General features: G+C 43.4%; 1 protein-coding gene across 2 annotated transcripts in view; it reads left to right on the forward strand.

The window, feature by feature from the left end:
• The window catches only part of ADAMTS9 (ADAM metallopeptidase with thrombospondin type 1 motif 9), a 196,417-nt gene that overhangs the window by 122,222 nt on the left and 53,880 nt on the right, over nt 1–20,315 (forward strand). For both annotated transcript variants that reach the window (XM_010589691.2, XM_003410031.3), the window contains exons 29-30: nt 12,444–12,611; nt 19,751–19,924. In XM_010589691.2, the coding sequence (XP_010587993.2) occupies nt 12,444–12,611; nt 19,751–19,924 (342 nt within the window). The remainder of the gene's footprint in view (nt 1–12,443; nt 12,612–19,750; nt 19,925–20,315) is intronic.

The raw sequence follows: 20,315 nt of genomic DNA on the forward strand, positions 1-20,315 counted from the left end.
CCCTGTACTTTGAAAGCCTTTCACTAAATGAAAGAGCAGTTTTGAAAAAGGAGATCGGGGTTAAACTGAGATGCACTGATTTGGGTCTGAAGTGTGTCTTCAGCTTTTTACTGTTAGATGTTTCCAGCCAGAAGGGACAGAGAAAATATCTGGCCTAGAGGGAACCCGTTCTTGTCTGTTACATTTTTTTGTTTGTTTTGTTTTTGTATCCTGTTTTCACTCTGTGTATCTACATTTTTCCATCTGGCAAAGTATCATTCTAAGGCAGAGACCCTGGGGAGGAGAACCAAAATTATGAACCTTCAGTGCTGGCCTGGCGTCTGCAGGGCAGTGTCATTTTCTGAGTTTCTAGCTGCTGCCTTGTGGTCTTTTTGCCTTTCATGTCATTCTCAAGTAGCCTTCCTCTTGGATGCCCCCTGTGTAGTATTTAGTTCTGTTGCTATGAATTAAATATTAAGCCAAAAGAGTGCTCAGCCAGTTGTAGACTGAATGGACACAGGAGACTGGAGAGTCCTTACAGTGGACTGAGCGTTGTGGAGAATGTTCATTTAATCCTTAAGTAATCCGGTGAGATAAGTGGCTCTAGGATCTGTTAGATACCATTCATTCATGTGTTCATGGATTCCATAAGTATTTGAGTGTTTCCCGTAAACCAGACTCTGTTCTAGGCACTGGGGATACAGTAGTAAACAAAACTGACAAAAATTCTCACAGGGTGGGGACGGGGAGATAAGCAATAAAAGAGTAAAATATGTATTATATGAAAAAGCGATACCAAAAAAAAAAAAACCCAAACCCTTTGCCGCTGAGTTGATTCCAACTCATCATGATGCTACAGGACAGAGTAGAGCTGCCCCATAGGTTTTCCAAGGAGCGGCTGGTGGATTCAAACTGCCGGCCTTTTGGTTAGCAGCCGAGCTCTTAAACACTGCACCACCAGGGCTCCGATAAGAAGGCTATAAGTGTCATAAATAAATATAAAGTAGGGAGGGGGGACAGGAAAGAAGAGGCGGGAACTAATTTAAGGAGGCCAGAAGGTGACATTTGAGCAAAGACGTAGGACAAAAACAAGGGAGCCATGCGGGCATTTCAGGGGAAGGTATTCCAGGCAGACCCAGATGCAGGCATATTCCAGGTATACTTTGGAAACAGCCAGGAGGGGAGTGTGCCTGGAATGGAGGCGTGGGGTGAGAGGAATTCTCAACTGAAGGGAATTGGGAAGAGAGGCTTGGAGCTGTTGAGCAGCACGTGGATGATCGTCAAGGACCAGGTAGTGCTGGGATCAAGCCAGATGTGACTGACCCACAGAAACGGCCACACTCTTCATCTCAATCACTGGATTTCTGTTTGAATAAATCTCCACATAGTGTAGGAATAATTTAAGTTTACAGAAAATCATCAAACATAACTTTAGCCACTCGTGCACCAAGCCTTCCATGTTACGAGCCATTTACGCTTTAGCGGGCTGGAATTTCTTCTCCTCTCGCTCTTTCTTAGTGGTACTTTTCAGCCATTTCTTTACAGAAGGTAGAGCAGGAGGAGGAGACCCTGAGGGCTTGAACAGTGTGTGTGGAGAGAGGCTGTCTAAACTCCCCGAAAGGCAACGCAAAGCTGGAAGATGAGCATCTAATTTCAGTAATTATCAAGATGACCTTTTTCCCTCCCTGTTGAGATACAGCCTCAGATATGTATGCGTACCTCGGTTCTGGGGTGGCGTTATCATCCACCCCACAGCAAATTCATTATAAAAACTGCTTCCAAAAAAAGTTGTGATTTTTCAGGATTAGATATTTGACATGCTGGCCTGTAAAAATGTTCCTTTCACACCAAGCAGAGGAAGGGCCGGGCACGCAGAGAAAGCGTGACCGGATGAGGCAATTAAATGAACTCCATCCTGAAGCCTTTTATGTGACAGGTTGACAAATAGACTAGCTCTTTGAGAGGAGGAAAGAGTTCAAGGGGTAGACGTTAGTCAGTGTGTCAGCTCTGGCTCGTGGCCCCTCACGGGTGTCAGAGTGCAGTTGTGCTCCAGAGGGTATTCAGTGGCTGTAATCTTTTGGAGGTAAATCACCAGGCCTTTCTTCCAAGGTTCCTCTGGGTAGATTCAAACTGCCAACTTTGGTTAGAAGTGTGGAAGTCTAAAGACAACCTACATGGATTGCTTTTTTACTGTAGAATTCCTGAGGGTGGCTCATGCTTCCCAGGACTGTTCCCAACTGCCTGTGATATTAGCATAAGTCATGTCAAGTGGGTCTGCCAAAGCACGGTCACCTTCTAGCAGAGTGACATCTCCAGCTGGCCTTGAACCTCCAGGCAGGCCTTTGATCACAGTCTACCTATACAGTGCCAAGAAGCTTTGGTCCCTGCTCCCACCAGCCACAGCCTTCCCATCAGTTACTTACTCAGAAACCTCTTCACTCACCTTTGGAGCAACTGAGGATAAGGGTCCTGGAACAAATATCTCATCCACTACCCTTTCCGTCTTCCACACTGCCTTCATGCATAATCCCAGAGCAGCCACAGAGTGGGTCCTTGTGCCACCTTTGCCTCTTTCCTGAAAAACGCCAACATCATTGTCCTGCTGGAGTCAGGGTACAAACGAATATCAGCCTCACCTGGAAAGGGAAAAGGAGTCCTGCAAACACAGGCAGTGTGCGTGGAATGGGGATTTGGAGGGCGCGTGAGGGTAATTGGGCCTGGTTATGTAATATGCCTTGATGACTGGGGCCCCCCTGGGTGTGCCATGATAGAATTTACCCCAGGCTGCATTGGCACATTTTTTTCGTATCTGGCTTCTGTCTTGATGGCGAGAAAATCTTTAGTATTTACACTTCTGCAGAACAAAAAGAACCCTGATCTTTAGTTCACAGCTTGCGTGGCTACTTTCATATACTGCTATATTTGGCACAGTGGTTAAGAGCTAGGCTGCTAACCAAAAGCTCAGCAGTTCAAATCCACCAGCTGCTCCTTGGAAGCTCTATGGGGCAGTTCTACTCTGTCCTCTAGGATTGCTATGAATTGGAATCGACTCGACAGCAGCGGGTAGTTTTTTTTTTATGCTGTGTTTAATGCTAAAATTTACTTTTTGCCTGTAATGCGAGACGGGGCAGCTGGGGAGCTCTGTGCCCCCTAGTTTGGGGGGTAATGGAAGGTGGAGGGCATAAGCAGCTCTCCCTATTTGCCTGCCTCCACCACCCCCCTTGCTGGGCATATGCTGGGCCACCTACGTGGCCGTAGTGTTGGTGGCAGCCTTCAATGTGCACCACAAGCTGACATGTGAATCTTAGTTTCTTTTCTCCCCATTGCTGTTTGAAACCTTTGTAGCAATGCAAAGGCTCGGGGTGTTGGGGGGCATTGGCGATGGGAAGACGGCCTAATGCCCCATCCGACCGGGAGGACTATGACTCCCACATCCGCTTTCGTACATGGTGTTCCCTGTCAATCTCATACTTCTCAGCCTCTTCTCATGGTAATAAGTGCCAGGGTGGTCCTGGACACAAACAGCGGTCAGGCAGGGCTGTCAGCACTGGCTTTACGCCCTCAAATCACAGCCCTTGTTTCCTGGCGAAGCCGTCTCTCCTTTCCTCCTCACTTATTCTGGTTCTCTGATGCCCCTGTCCAGAGCCACTCTTGTGTTGTGAGAAGCCCTCCAAAAAACTCCCTTAAACGCACTCACGTCAGCCAGTGCGGGGCGGTTGCCAGTCCTACAGCCGAGCTGCTCAGGAGTGGGTGAATATGCCTTCGGTGGTAGTTACCCCTGGTGCTGATTCTGGGTCTCAGAACATTAAAAAAAAATCACGTAACAAAAAACAAATGAGAAATTTAAGTAGTTCTTGAGATGATAAGTAGGAGCAAGACATAACAGAGTAGAGAAGAGGTGTGGCATCAGATGTGGTGTCTTTCCTTTTCTTACCTCGGTTATAAGAGACCACATACAAGAAATGGTCTGTAAGAGTGCAAGGGGCACAACAGGAGAAATCGTCAACATTTACGTCTGCTCTGTGGGTTTCTCCTTTCTCTAGAGAGGAAAGCATTTCACCCATTCATGGGTGAGATTTTGCCAAAGGAAGTCCCCCTTCCACCCAGCAACACCTGTGTTGCAGTGTTCATCTAAGACTCCATTGTTGTTGTTGTTTGCTGTTGAGTCGATTCTGACTCATAGTGACTCCATGTGACAGAGCAGAACTGCCCCATAGGGTTTCCTAGGCTGTAATCTTTATAGAGCAGATCACCAGGTCTTTTCTCTCACAGAGCAGCTGGTGGGTTCAAACTGCTGACCTCTCGATTAGTAGTGAGTACTTATCTTAGACTCCATTAGTTAACATATATCAAAAAAAAATCTTTTTTTTTCCTGCATGTTATGAGATAGTCTAAAAGACTCTACAGGATAGAAGTGGTAGTAGCCGGGATAGTGAACATATATTGAGCAAAATATTAAAAGCTTTATCTGCATTGTCTCATTCAATCATAACAACAACCCCACTGAGTGTAGATACTACTATTATCCCTATTTTACGGAGAAGAAATCTGAGTTGAGAGAGGTTAAATAACTTAGCCCAAATGGCACCATGGGGAGATGGCAGAGATAGGATTCTAGGCCAGGTGTATCTCCAAAACCTGTGCCTTGAAGTGCTGTATTTTAGAGCAAAATGAAGAAAGTAGTCCCTGTGGCAAGCTTTCGTTTCCTGTGTGGGCCCTGTGCACAGACACCCCTGGAACTTTTTTCTTAACTGGCACTTTGGAACAAGGAGCCATTACACTCCCTCTTGTACATATTGGTTTCAGAAATCCCTCAAAGCCAGAGGTGCAGAATCTATACCTGCTTGGCTAGCCCATCAGGCTAGCTCTGTGTGAGGGGCATGAAAGTCACCGGGGTACTGGTTTGCTGTGATTCCAAGCATCATGCAGAACACCAGAAACTAGCCACAAATTCCCCAGCACAACTGCCACCAAATGGTATCTATGATAGGGACATGGACTCATAGTCTAAAGCCTGTATCTACTCCTTCCTTGCTGTGTGACGTATTTTCAATAGTTCCGCTCGAAGAGTGCTCTTGGGATGGTCTTTTTGAATCTGAATAACTTGTGTAAAATTAGTTCAGCAGTAACAGTGTGAGTCAGATTCTAGGTGGTTTTTTCTTTCAGACCTTTAGAAAAAGATGTCATTTAGTTTCTAGTATACCTCTTCTATGATGGCTATAGCTTTCACACGTTCATTCATTTCCATAAATATTTGCTGACTGCCTGTCATGCAGAAGGCAGTAAAAGAACTTGTGTGAGTTGCCGCTACCATCTACTTTATGTGTCAAGCCCACGTGGTTTTCTAGGCCTCTCATTGAGCATTGTTTGACACTTCTGATCCCTAAAGCTATAGTCTTGTACTTACCAGGCTTTTTGCGGTGGACCGTAGGTCTAGAGGCTGATTTCCTTTTGCGTTTCCCAGTGGTATGACGCTCATGCAATACTCGTTTCATTCCTTGCTGTGATTGGCATGGGCTGTTCTGAGCCTCCGGTACAAGCATTGTATTCTCTCTGATCACATACTCTCCAGATGAGGTTTAACTTTATGTTCTGTTAAATAAAGTCAGAATGAGAATAGAATCAAAAGAGCTTGTGGTTGTTATGAAAAAATCCAGCTGAACATTTTTTTAAATGACGTAATCTAGATGTTATTTTCTTATTTCACAGAATCACAAAAGAAAGGCCTTGAATAATAGTTAGTAGAGTCTCCTGTCTCAAGAGGGAACTCTGCTCACCTGTCTCAGAGTGGTGGTTAGCCAGGAGATTATCAAGCCAGGAGAGACTTGGCTTGACTTAGTAGTGGGTTTTAACATATGACATTTATAAGGCCTTTCAGTTCTTCCTTACTTCTAACCTGCAGTCAACCAATCCTGTGGCTAGAAATATGCACCAGTTCATCAGCAACCCCCATAATACATTTCATGTATACAGAATCTCATGCATCCGGATCACTTGATGAGAATGACCTAGAAGTGTAGAACTGGTTTGCCCAGACGCTCTGCTAGGGCTGCCCTCCTGGACGATCCATTAGCACCTATTTATCATGTACCTACCATAGTTGAGGTAGTCCTGGGTCACACCTCAACCCCTTCAATGCTTCCTCCAGGGCTTCGAACTAGCTCAAACTGGTTCTTTCACGGCCGATGAAATGAAACTGGAACAAACTCAAATTTTTACAATTTGGGTGATCCAGAACAGTAACCAGAACAGGAAAAATTATAGATTGAAGCCCTGGAATGGGAGACCTGGAAGGGACATAGTGACCCTTTCAGGAGCTGATCTGTGACATTGGATTATTGCCAGGTCTGTGGAGAGCTACGTACTTTCAAAGTGGTGCTGTTAGACACCATCTTTGAGCGGGGCACCACCGTTTCTCACTCTGTGCAAAATCCACGTATGCTACCCTTGTTTTCTAAGAGTAAGATTAAGTTTCTAGCAGGGCTTCGACCCATAATTTTTACCATTCCAGTTACCAGTTACCATTCCTGTTTGCTCAAATTCTAAAAATTCAGGTCTGTTCCAGCTTCGCTTACTCAGCCATGACTGAACCAGAAAGAACCAGTTCAAAGCCCTGGCTTCCTCTAAGTCCCAGCATCTTCCAACCCACCCTTCTGACCAGATTCTGTGTATAACCGTGACCTCCACCCTCCCTTTCTTATTCCTTCTTGGTTGCTCAGGCTCTCCTTACCAACTCTATCTAGTACTCCATCTTCATTCATATGTCTAGGCCCTCAACATCCTTGGCAACCTGAAGGATTTTGTTCTTCTTAAGTCTTCAGCTCTTCTTATCCAGGCAGATACACTGGGGTTCTATCACTTCTCAATGACCGAGATAACATGCCCCTTAGTATAAATGAAAAGACCAATGCAAGGCATCCCTAAGGTCACAGAAAGCATTCTGGTCCCAAACATGCACCATACCTGAAGCTACCTACTCAAGAAAGGAAGGCCTCGGTTGAGGTTAAGGACAGACTGCATACATCTTGAGTTTCATTTCCACCAGAGGAGTTGAAATGCAAGGATTTTAAACACTTAGACCTTAGTTAGTGGAAATGTAACTGCAACATTTGAAGAAAGCTCCAAATCCTGCCATCTCCTTTGAACTGCCTCAAGAAACAAAAGCCTGAAAATCCAGGCATTTGGAATACTGATCTTTGTTTTTCTAAGTAACAAGGCAGAGATCACTTTTTTCAGGTGCCTTGCTCAAATTTGTGTAAAAAATCATTCTCTTAAACAAGTTGCATTGTTTCCCGAGAGAAAAGAAGTTAGTGTCTTATTGGCAAACAAGAGGCTATTTTGACTTCAAATTTAAGGAATTAAATGTTCCCAAGAGCAAGAAGCCTCAGTTATGTGGCCAATAAATAACGTGTACCAGGGGATGCTCTAAACGCCTCTGTTGCTTCTCAGTGAGGCACATCAGTGCAAAAGTCAGTGCCTAGGAGAGGGCTGGAAGGGATCAGATGGAAACGTTCCTCAGACTATGTGAGAGTGGAACATACAAGGTGTTTATCTGATTATTAAATGACAGCTGCTTTATGAAATCAAAACCAAAGTTATGGAAATCTCCAAACGCAGCCGCCTTTCTTCATTGATGAGTTAGAAAGCATTAAGTGAAAGACATTTGCTATTAGATTAGATATCTTGAGAATTTTCTAATTGTTTTTAGATCTTAACAATTTTAGGCAAAGAATCTATGCAGTGAATCACGCTGAAGTATTGTATTCTTTTTTCCAAGTGAGTTTCATTCAAGCTCCCCAAAACACACATAGAAATGGCACGATGCAGCCAATCCAAATATTGAAAGACTTTTAAAGCATCATATTTAGAAATTATTTATCCATCTTCATTCCACTAGCAACGGATACCAATTGCTCCAGTGAGGCACCTCAAATGAATTATCAGTGACGTTGTTAATAATTCAATTATTTTCATTGTGCTATTATTTTTTTTGACAGACATATGTCTGCTTATATTGGAGTCACTGATTGTCTTGAAACAATTGTGTGGAAAACACCAATTGTCTCCAATAATAGTACCTATCTGTGTGGTTAGTGGGATTATTAAATGAGATAAGTACATAAAGTCTAACTGCAGTACCTGGAACATAACGACTATTCAAAAGACATTACAAATATAAAGAGAGAAAGCTGTACCTCTTCTAACTCTGCCTCTGCTAGACCACTGCCTACTTTTAGGTGGTCTCTTCTAGTGTCGTTAGGTGCTGTTGAGTAGGTTCTGACTCCATATAGCGACCCTATGTGCAGCAGAATGAAACATAGCTCAATCCTGCACCATTCTCACAATCATTTCTATGTTTGAGCCCATTGTTGCAGCCACTGTGTCAATCCATATCGTCAAGCGTCTTCCTCTCTTTCGCTGACCCTATACTTTACCAAACATGGTGTCCCTCTCCAGGGACTGGTCCCTCCTGACAACATGTCCAAAGTATGTGAGATAAAGTCTTGCCATCCTTGTGTCTAATGAGCATTCTGGCTATACTTCTTCCAAGACAGATTTGTTTGTTCTTCTGGCAGTCCACGGTATATTCAATATTCTTCACCAACACTGTAATTCAAAGGCGTCAAGTCTTCTTCAGTCTTCTTTATTCATCGTCCAGCTTTCACATGCATATGAGGCAGTTGAAAATATCATTGCTTGGGTCAGGCGCACCTTAGTCCTCAAAGTGACACCTTTGCTTTTCAACACTTTAAAGAGGTATTTTGTAGCAAATTTGCCCAGCGCAATATGTCGTTTCATTTCTTGACTGCTGCTTCCATGGGCGTTGATTGTGGACCCAAGTAAAATGAAGTCCTTGACAACGTCAATATTTTCACCATTTAGCATGATGTTGCTTATTGCTCCAGTTGTGAGGATTTTTGTTTTCTTTATGTTGAGGTGTTATCCATACTGAAGGCTGCAATCTTTGATCTTCATCAGTAAGTGCTTCAAGTCCTCTTCACTTTCAGCAAGCAAGGTTATGTCATCTGCGTAACACAGGTTGTTAATGAGTCTTCCTGCAGTCCTGATGCTGCATTCTTCTTCATATAGTCCAGCTTCTCAGATTATTTGTTCAGTATACAGATAGAATAAGTATGGTGAAAGGATACAATCCCGACGCACATGTTTCCCGATATTAAACCCTGCCGTATCCCCTTGTTCTGTTCGAATGGCTGCCTCTTAGTTTATGTACAGGCTCTGCATGAGCACGATTAAATTTTCTGGAAGTCCCATTCTTTGCAATGTTACCCACACATCTCTCAGTTTGTCTTACTTTGGTGGCTTGCCTGTTGCTGTGATGTTGGAAGTTATACCACTGGTATTTCAAATACCAGCAGGGTCACCCACAATGCACAGGTTTCAACAGAGCTTCTGGGCTAAAACAGAGTAGGAAGAAGGACTTGGCAGTCTACTTCTGAAAAAACTGGCCAGTGAAAACCTTATGAGTCTCTTCCATTCCCACAGCAGATTATTAAATTAATACTTCCATCAGTTCTTTTTTCCCCCTCCACATGAAGGGATAGCTCGTTTGGACTATTTGTGTACTGAAATGACCATTCCTAAGACAGAAATGAAGGTCTCTCAGAGGTGCAAAGGATTAAGTGCTCAACTACTAGCTGAAAGGTTGGGGGTTCAAACCCACCCAGCGGTACCTCAGAAGACAGGCCTGGCAATCTGCTTCCAAAAGGGCACACAGCCTTAAAAACCCTATTAAGCATTTCTACTCTGCACACATAGGGCTGCCATTGAGTCGAATCGACTCAATAGCAACTAACAACAATCACCACAAAGGCAGACCGGAAACCCTTGTTTTACGTTCACCCACGTTCCTGGCTAACCATGGTTTACCCATGATTGCTATAAGACAACTGTGCCTGTTTCTTCACCCTAATCAAACAGATGTTACCACCCATGACTCCATATCCTTTAAGTCCAGCCTGTTTTCTACAAATAAACATATCCTTGACTCCAGGCACAGTTTTTCCCAGTTTTCCCCATCTCAGGAAATGTCTTCACTACCTGTCCAGTTGCCCAAGACGGAGACCTGGGGGTCGTCCCTGACAATGCCCTCTCCCTTCTACCTTGCAGCTGATCCATCCTAGAAATGTAATCCCGTTTTAATCTCAAAAAAAATGCATCACTTAAATCCTCCTAATTCCCCAACCCCAACACTCTCTGCCCTAATCCAACTACCATCCGCTCTTGCCTGGACGAATGCCATAGCTTCCTGAGCAGTTTTCTTGTTCCCACTCATGCTGCGTTTCCATCCATTCTCTACTCAGAAGCCAAAGTAGAATTATTGAAACATAAACCAGACCTCGTCTCCATGACTAAAAACTCTTCAGTGGGTTCGTATCGTGTGCAGAATGAAATCTTAATGTATCCTCATGGCCTGTGAGCTCTGTGTGATCCAGCCTCAGCCTGCATGATCCAACCTCTGTAGCCTGTTTCCTTCATAAAGCTCATCTCAATTTGTCGCTATATATGTGTTTTTGTCATCACTTGATTACTGTTGGTCTCCCTCACTGGTCTATGAGCCCCATGAGCCGTGGACTGTGTTGGTTTTGTCCTCAATGTATTCACAGTTCTGCACATAAAGCCTGGAACATAGGAGGTGCTCGGTAAAAGTTTGTTGAAGAAACAAATGAACTCAACCCAGATGCTAATTGTGCCCTTCTGGTATTTTCTTGGTGAAGCAACATTTTTAAGTATTAAAACCCATCACCAATAGTAGGGGTCACCTGTGTGCCTGAGAGCACGTCATAGACTACTCTGAAGGTTAACAGGAATGTCTTTCTAGCACCCTTCTAGACTCTGAAGTCTTTATATACATCAAAATGCTTTAGGCTGGACGATGGTTATTTTTATTTTTGTGTAGATAATCAAATTGGTTCCTTCCTTGCACATTGTATATTCTGTTAACATTTCTGGGCTGACTACTCCAAATCATAAAAGCCAAAAAAACCCAAACCTGTTGCCATCGAGTCGATTCCGACTCATAGCAACCCTATAAGAGTAGAACTGCCCCGTAGGGTTTCTAAGGAGCAGCTGGTGGGCTTAAACTGTTGACCTTTGGTTAGCAGCTGAGCTCTTAACCACTGCACCACCAGGGCTCTTACTCCAAATCATAATACTCATAAAATAAGAGCTCAGATGAAAACAGTAATGTTCTCACCTTTTTAAAGTAAAATGTCAATGCCAAAGCTATTGATACACATATTTTAAAATTCTCTATCAGCTACTATTGAAAGTTTCATAATGGTTTGTGTTTACTAGAAAAACATGGCTGATGCCTTTATGAATGGTATGACTTTGAGCATGCTTGGTACTAGTGTTAAATTAATATTAGGCTGCATGTTTTACATGGTGCTATTTATCTATTAGGCATAAAAGGGCACTTTAGTAATTTAAGTTAACAAAATCACAAAGTTAGTGAGGGAAATAAGAAATATTGAATAGAAGGAAATGACACTTGAAACCTATTTTCATTGCATTTTCACATTTTGTTCTTCATTCTTAAACTCACTTCCCTCCGAAAAGCAAGAACATTATATTGAGAAATAATGTGTCTTGAAAACCTGAGCCAGCAGGCTTCTGATCCAAGTGGTAATGACCCCTGTAACCGCTAACGAGGCAATGAATGCTGAATGTCTCAGTGTGTTCATTTGGGCCAGCCTCTTGCCTCTTCTACAAGCTGTCATATGAAATTTTTGTCCTGACTCCATGGGCACTTTGATTCCTAAATCTTTTTGAGAAACCTAATCTGAAATCAAAGTCAAGTTTCTTAGATGTGGTCAGACAAGGTCACATTTAAAACAGTTCAGTGAACCTGCAGATCAAAGTTGGAAGCTACCACCTCCCTCCTGAAATTGGCACAAGCTTACCTGCTAGCTTACCTTTCAGTTTCTAACATGCCTTTTTCACCTTCTTCCCCGTAGACTGGAAAAAGAAGTGTTTATCTTCTGGAAAATGGTTGAAAAATTTCCTTAAATCATTTATTTAGCAAATTGGACACAGTTGTAATCTGGAAATGGACCTGTTGCCAATCTGTGAATCACATTTTGTTGAAGAAATTCCTTGACTGGAGATTGCATGGAGATATGCAAAAGGAATCCTTGACATTTCATTGTAATAGGACTTCTTTAAATCAGAATTCCGTGGTGATGTCAGGTTCATAGGCTTTATTTTTGGCCTTAAGTATCAGAACTTGCCCACACTCTTGAGTGACCCAAATACCATCCAGGAGCGCTACTGTAACATAAGGCACATTTTTCCCCAACGCCACCTTCCTTCCCGGTTGGGCTTTGCGAGGTCATCCAAAATGGCGCTGAGAAAGTGGGAACAGTGACTTTTGTTAGGCATGGTCTTAACATCTCACGATGCGATTTAACAAAACAACAACCTGCCATTGCTTTATATTGCAGTGTTCTGTCTCTTGTGGTCGAGGGCATAAACAACGAAATGTTTACTGCATGGCCAAAGATGGAACCCATTTAGAAAGTGATTACTGTAAACACCTTGCTAAGCCAAATGGGCACAGAAAGTGCCGTGGAGGAAGATGCCCCAAATGGAAGGCTGGAGCCTGGAGTCAGGTGAGCGATGCTTCTCCCTACGACTGCTTCCTTGCCTTCTGCCGCATGGCTGGCTCCGTGTGCTGACCTGTGTTTCTCTGCCCGGTTTTGGTTCTCAGAGGGAGCTGGGGACAGGGAGGGAAGATCTTTATGTTTAGGAGACTTGGAGCTGTGTGGCCTTGGGCAAGAGGCTTCGACCCTTGGTGCTTTGCATAACACGCTACTATAGGGTGGTTGGTGATGAGGATTAATTCCAGGTGGTCACAGATGTCAGACTTGTAGCACAGAACAGCCCCTCAATGCTTCCCTGGTGGCACTTCTTAAAAATTATTCACCACTTAGAAAACCACTAATTCAGATCACACTAAAGTTGCACGTGGTCACCCAGCAGGAGCGGAGTCTCAATTTACCTTTGAGGTCCTTGAACAGAGGACTTCTGATATTAAGTATTTACTTGGTTATAACAGAGGTGAGGGGCAGGAGGGGAGGTTCTCTGTTTCAATTTCTAGCTAAGTGATCTTGGGTGACTTCTTTAATCTTCCTGACCCTCGGATAATAACATCTCCTTCATATTGTTCTTATGAGGATTTAATACAATAATGAATGCCAAGCGCTTCACTCAGGGGTGTTGAGTCAAATAGACCCTCAAGAGGAAGATTTTGTTTGATTGGATAAGTGTGTTGTGTGTACTGGATGGGGAAGGGGGATGTTAAGTACCCAAGAAGCCATTCAGTTAGACTCCTTTAATTCTAAACTTTGGTAATCTGGTGGGGAATTGTGTGTGAGCTTCTTGGGTGAACTTTAAGAAGGACCTTTAGAGGCTTCTATTTCCCTATAAATAACTGACATATGAACTAAAGTCACTCTAAACTGGTCCTTAAATAGCTCTTGTAATTCCGCACTTGTACTATTTCTCAGCTTGGTTGAAGGTGCTTACTTAAAAGAAAAATGGCTCAATTTCTTTTAAAATATGCTGATTTTAATGCTGATCCTTCTCCCCATGAATCTGGTTCAATGAGGTTTTACTGTATTTCTGGTTCTCCTATGCAGTGGAGAATCAGAAATTACTCCTGAGGATCAAGGAAAACTAGGTTCGAGGTTGGCAGCCTCTAGAATTGATTTTTTCAGAGCCTGAGTCATCTTGACTCCTAAGGGCCAGAGAAGCTGTGGACGCAGCTATATTAACACGAGAAAGAGTCGAGAACCCTTAATTTTAACATGACTAGTGGAAAATTCCTCCAGAAACCTGAATTTTTCTTAAATGCTCCTGAGCTCTGGTGGCACAGTGGTTAAGCGCTCATCTGCTAACTGAAAAGTTGGTGGTTTGAACCTACCAGCTGCTCCACGGGAGAAAGATGTGACGTTCTGTTTGCTTAAAGATTACAGCTTTGGAAACCTTATGGGACAGTTCTTCCCTGTCCTGTGTAGTCACTACGAGTCAGAACGGACTCAAGGGCAGTGAGTTTTGGGGTTGTCTCCTGAGCTGCCATCACTGACCCCTCTTTCTGCCCCTTTCTGTGCTATGTTCTGCTTCACGGAAATGTAAACCATGGCCTGTGTCAGACCCCAGCAGAGTATCCTTCATCCCTCTCGAGGGCTTCATCGTACCAAATCGCTGTCAAGCCCCTCCCACCTCACGGCGACCCCGTGTGTGCAGGGCCGAACTGCGCTCCGCAGGGTTGGCAAGGCTGTGACCTTTGGGAAGGAGACCACCAGGTCTTTCTTCGGAGGCACTGCTGGGGGGATTTGAACCACCAGCCTTTTCTTAGCAGTTGATTCCTTAACCATTTGCACCATCAATAATTTTTTAATCAAAGAATCTATGCCTAGCCAGAGTTAACTCCTCCTCTGGCTTCCATAGAGATCAGATTTCAGGGTTGCATTTCATACTGGTCATCCTTCTTAGTGGCTTGTCTAAGTGACCACTCCACTGTCATCTGTTAACTTCCAGCTTTTTTATGCCAGCTATTCGATTCATTTAAAAGCCTGCAGCTAGCATCATTTAAGAGACCGCACTAATTACCTTGTCTTCTTGTGGAATTTCATGCTCTGTTACTTTTCTTTATGGTCCTCAGCCTCTCCTTAACTATTTGCATCTTGCCCTGAATATTAAGTTCAGAACATGTAAATGATGCTCATTTTAAAAGCCAATTTATTCAATAAAGAGACTATTAAGAGAATCTTTGGTGCTTTATTGGTAAAACCAGGGTGAGTTTTACTCCAGAATCCTGTGATCTTGATGGGAAGCTCAAAATTGCTTACAAAGCTGTGATGACTGGGCTTAAACCCTGGGGGTTTTTATGAACATAAGATAATAGGATTACCAGAATGCCTCCTTGGAAAAGACTGCACCAGTTCAAAATGCTTGCTTAGAAGAGTCAAGACACCTTAGTAGAAAATGCAAGTAAACACAGTTATGTAACGATCTGCACCAGCTTTACAACGCCCTGCTTTGATTGGCAGTAATAGATTATAAAAGCGGGGGAGAGAAGGTGTTGATTTGTACAATTTACAAAATATACCTGAAAATAATCAGATGCAGTGATTGATGGGGAAGGCCGTCTGTGTGATCAAAGGACACTGGCTTACTAATGACCCATTGCAGAGCCCTGGTGGCGAAGTGGTTAAGAGGTCAGGCTGCTAACCAAAAAAGTCAGCAGTTAGAATCCACCAGTCGCTCCCTGGAAACCCTATGAGGCAGTTCTACTCGATGGCACAACAATAAATGACCCATTGGTAAACAGGAGCATCCCTAAGGCAGCAAAAGCAAGAGGAATGGTCGTCCGTTTGCACCGATATTTAGGATATTTTCTATCTGGTCCTTCTGTTTTCCGCTGCAGCTGTATTCTTGTCATCTTGTCTTCAAATTAGGCGGAGTAATCAGCACAATTTCTCACCACGTCAGAGTGTCTGGTGATACTAAGACATAGAATATTGGGATAGGAGATGGCTATTGCCACACTTAGCTTCATAGGCTCGGCCCCAAAACTGGGTTTTTGAGGTTTAAAGTGGAATGTTTCATTTCTAAATCTTTTGAAAGTCTTGAATTTGTAAACTAAATTAGCTTTTTATTAGAAAACATCCCCATTAAAATCTTAAAAACCTTTTTCAAAAGCTCACGCTCAATTTGGTTAGATGATTTTGATCAAGAACTAGGGAGTTTCCGTGAAATTTTAAAGCAAAAATCAGCATCAAATTGTTGATTTAGTTGGGCAGACGCGAAGGCTCTGTATTCCCGTGTTATAAAGCGTTCCAGAGGAAAGGCTTTAACTTACCCTATTCCTGCATAAAGGCTTTTTCTGGCGACGACCAGAAAGAAACAGGATAGATGACCGTATTAGAATAACACGGTGGTACCACTTCATCAGCGCTGAGCACTTTAATATCTGTGGTCAGGACAGGCCTTGCAACCAGTGGGGTGCCCTGGTTTGAACAGCAGCCCTGCTTTCTTTCTTAGTGATACAAAAAATAATACAATCAGTGAGGTTTTAGATTCAATGAAATAAGATCATCAGTTTTGTAAACATTTTCAGTACTGATGCCCAGATGGAAGCTGGCAGATTGCAATGAGAATCTATCAGTCATTTTCGGCTAGGGCTCTTTGCTGTCATTATGGAGCATAGTTGTGGGGTCCGAGTCTGCAGTGTTCTTTAAGCCTTTAGTGGGGAGGCCACGACATATGAGCAGCTTGTGCCCTTTGAGGGACTGAGGAACAATGAGCAGGTGGTCAGTGACGAGAACAGGTACTGATTCGTACTCTCCATTTGTTTATTTGTGTTAGAACTGGGAGCACTGATGTTGAATTGTTTGAATACACTCCTGCTGACATAGGATAAGAGACTGCAGCATATTAGGACCATATTTAGAACTGGAAGCCAAGCTCTTATCTACAGTAGTTATGATACATTGTCCAGGGTAGAGTTTTTCTTGACCGTTTTTTCTTGAGTTGGTATGATTATTTTTGTTCTTTGCTTTAGTTATATGTAGTGTATCTGCCTAAAAGTTTTCTTAGGAAGTATAAAGATATTTTATGTAAAACACTTAGCGTAGAACAGTGGTTCTCAATGGGGCTTTGGAGGGGAGCGATTTTGCTCCCCTTAGGACATTTGGCAATGTCTGGAGACATTTTGGAGCCCTGGTGACACAGTGTTTAAGAGTTCAGGCTGCTAACCAAAAGGTTGGCAGTTCTAATCCACTAGCTGCTCCTTGGAAACCCTATTGGGCAGTTCTACTCTGTCCTGTAGGGTTGTTATGAGTCGGTATTGACTTGATGGCCATGGGTTTGGTTTTTTGAGTTTGGAGACATTTTTGGTTGTCACAACCTAAGGAGGGGTGCTACTGACATCTAGTAGGTAGAGTCCAGGGGTGCTGCTAAGTACTACAGTGCACAGGGCAGCCCCACAACAAAGAACTGTCTGGTTGAGAAACCTTGGCATAGAGCCTGGCATATAGTAAGTGCTTAGTATTATTATTGGTATTATTATTTATAAAAATTGGTTTTTATAGTAAATTGTCAGGCTAGTCCCTCCTTTAAAATAACATCCCCACCATAATTTCAGAGTAATACTGGAAGGAATTATGTAAAATTCTTTCCAGTTTTCAAGTGTGTGTCATGACTCCACAAACAGCAGAAGCCCCATAGAGGCATCTGTGGAAATCGGCGTCACGTTCCCTTTAAGTTCGTGAGTCCTGCACACTAGCATGGCACAGCAGGGAGTGCCCGGAGACGAGCTGGCTCTCAGCTCAGAGGTTCAGACCTAAAAACACCTGCTTCCCAACCTGTACAAACAGGCTGCCATGTGAGGACGGTGGCCGTGGGGGGCACTGCCAAAATGTTTCCTTCTGCAAACTAACCAGAAGGTGTTCTGGACAGAACGAGAAACATTAAAGGCAGCACAGCCCCACCACCACCTCCAGGGTCAGGCCGAGGTCTGCGTGATGTGGTTTTATTCATGGGGTGTCTGCACAAATCGCTCAGAATTTGCCAAGCAAGCCTGGCCGGCTCCATGTGCAAATTCTCACCTCCTTCAAGACAGAGGAAGAAAACTGACGCTGACTCAGTGCACCTCGCACCTCATTTCAAACAAAGATTTCCGTGGATGCATTGTTCAGAAAGGCAAGGCGTGTCCTTTGCTGTGTATTTAAGTCAGGTTGACTCTTTCGAAGGCGTTATTTCAGGGCTGGCTTTGATAGTATGAAAATCAGAAGCCAGAACGACACGTTATGTAGTTGGGCCTTGCCATGTCTTAATTATTCTTGTGAAAATTACTGAACGTTGCAGGAAGTAATTTTCTTTATGTCCAATGCTTATGGCTCTTAATACCTTGCCTCCCTTAAACCATTTATAATTTACTCAGTAAGAATAGCATCAAAAAAGAGGTTTTGTTGACTTGCTAGCCTGAACAGTGTTATAACTCTACAAGCCTGTTACTTTTTTTTCTGTTTTTCTTTATCTTATTAAAGCATTATGAGATTTTGAATATATATTAACCCTATGCCAAACTCAAATTTGTTTACTAAACCTCTGTCATTCTTTATTTGTATTTCTATTTGGGTGCATTTGTTCCAGAAGTGTACTCTTTGAAATTTAAGACCCCAAATTCAAATGGCCCAATGGCTTTTTGGTGGTGGGTATCGTGTTGTTGTTTGTTGCTGATGATGTTGGGGCATTTCCGTTAGTCTCGCAGTAGGGTATGCCACGGTTCACTCTTCCTGATCTCAGACAAACGTGAGCATTCAGTGGCTGTTCTCTGCAGACACGGCCTTCAGTCGTACTCAGGAGCCCTCTCCCGTTACACCCTGGACATATTGACTTTAAAAGTCTAGTTTCTTGAGGGTCAGAAACTCATTCAATACAATTAATACCTTTAAACCCAAACAATAGTAACCAAAATATGATCCAAAATATTTTCTTCACTTCAACCAGCTTTTTTGTGAACATTTGAGTTTCCTCCCTGGCACTGGCTCATTGGAAACAATAGAATTTCCTGAGCTTCCTTCTAAATGGTATCACCTGTTTTCTTGAAATCTGAAGTGAATATTCAGCCGAATTGCGTTTGGGTGCTTCCTGAGAGTAAATTCCCACGAGCCTCAACAGACAGTGAATTCACAGTGAGCCTGCTGCAGGTTAAAAAAAAAAAATTGACCAAGAATTTCTTTCTAAGTTAAAAGAGCATGATTCTGCTCTTTGAGGCTTCCTCTGAGGAGTGTGGCTTTAACGTACGTTCAGCTCGTTTTCTCCGCACCAGACAAATTAATGGAGGCTGAGCTCTCACAAAAATTTGGTAATAATTTTTAATAGCTAAGTGCAGTAATCTGCTGGTCTTTCCAGTCAGATGTTGCTTTCAGTTTCTGACAGTCAAAACCTTAATAAAGACAACAATCCTTGGTCTTCATGAGATTATGAATCCCAGCAAAGAGGAAACCACTAAAAAATTAATTTAGAGGAAAGTTAATTGCAGATTTAATACGGTGTTCTGCAAGATGATCAACAAAATGTTTCAGCATGATTAGAAGTATTTTTCAAGAGCTGAAAACATCAATCCCTAGGAAATTTTGGTTTTGTTTTGTTTTTCGTCAGCTTTTACTCTTCATATATCCATCTGAGGTTGTAAATAGACGAATACTTCAGTGTGCTCCATGGTTAAAAAAATAATCCCCCCAACTCCGGGAATAATAGGACCAAGGAAAAGCAGAGACTGCAGAAGTAATTCTAGTTAGAAGGCTCCACAGTCTTCAGTGGCTTGCAGTTTCAATCTGCCAAGAAATTCTCCTTGGGCAATACTGTATCTCCAGTTTTCAAGAACCTCAGATCCTCCCGGATAGAAATCATTTTGGGTTTTCATTTCACATGGCAGTGACATTTCTAGGCTGTGCTAAATGTTTCCCAATGACCTTTCCCACCCTGTTCAGTCCTCCAGGAGTTTGGTTGCCTTTTGCGGTTCCCCCAAACTCCAGTCTTTCCTCACTCCCCAGCACTGATGAGCAGTGAGGGTCCAGATTTAAGACATCCTCTTGGGTCTCTTTCACTGGGGATTAGAAGTAGTTGGAGGGGCTATGAAAATTATCGGATTAGGAGTGCAGACCCCCTCTGTCACCCCCTCCACCCTCACCTGCCCCCAAATGACCGAAGGCTCCACTTACATGCCCTGTCTCCTTAGTGCTCCGTGTCCTGCGGCCAAGGCGTGCAACAGAGGAATGTGGGCTGTCAGATCGGAACTCACAAAGTAGCCAGAGAGCCCGAGTGCAACCCCTACACCAGACCAGAGTCGGAGCGCGCCTGCCAAGCCCTGCCGTGCCCTCGCTACGTGTGGAGGACAGAGGAGTGGCAAGAAGTAAGTAGAGGCACGAAGTGGTCAGGGCCCCTGCCAGGCATTTGCTGCCCCCGCCCCCTCAGGTCATCGCACATGTCCTCCTAGGAAGCCGTGATGCCACCGAGCATGGTGACAGTGCTGGCTCTTTCCCAACGGTTTGCTGTCAGGTGGTGAGCGTACTCAGAAAGGGTGGAAAAGCACCTCATTTTCATATACTTCCTGCACCTGTGTTTTTGAATGTTCCAAGCCCGGCTGCCTCCAAGAAAACTTTAATAGGCCTTGGGCCAAATGCCTACAGATAACTGTCACAGGACGGAGAAATGGAAGGGAGAATTTTAAACATGTGTGTCCAGCCACAAAGCAGATGTTAGGTAAGACTCTGTGTTTTTTCTCTTTCCATGACTTCAGCTGT

This window comes from Loxodonta africana, chromosome 22 (assembly GCF_030014295.1).
Source record: "Loxodonta africana isolate mLoxAfr1 chromosome 22, mLoxAfr1.hap2, whole genome shotgun sequence".
Taxonomy (NCBI): domain Eukaryota; kingdom Metazoa; phylum Chordata; class Mammalia; order Proboscidea; family Elephantidae; genus Loxodonta; species Loxodonta africana.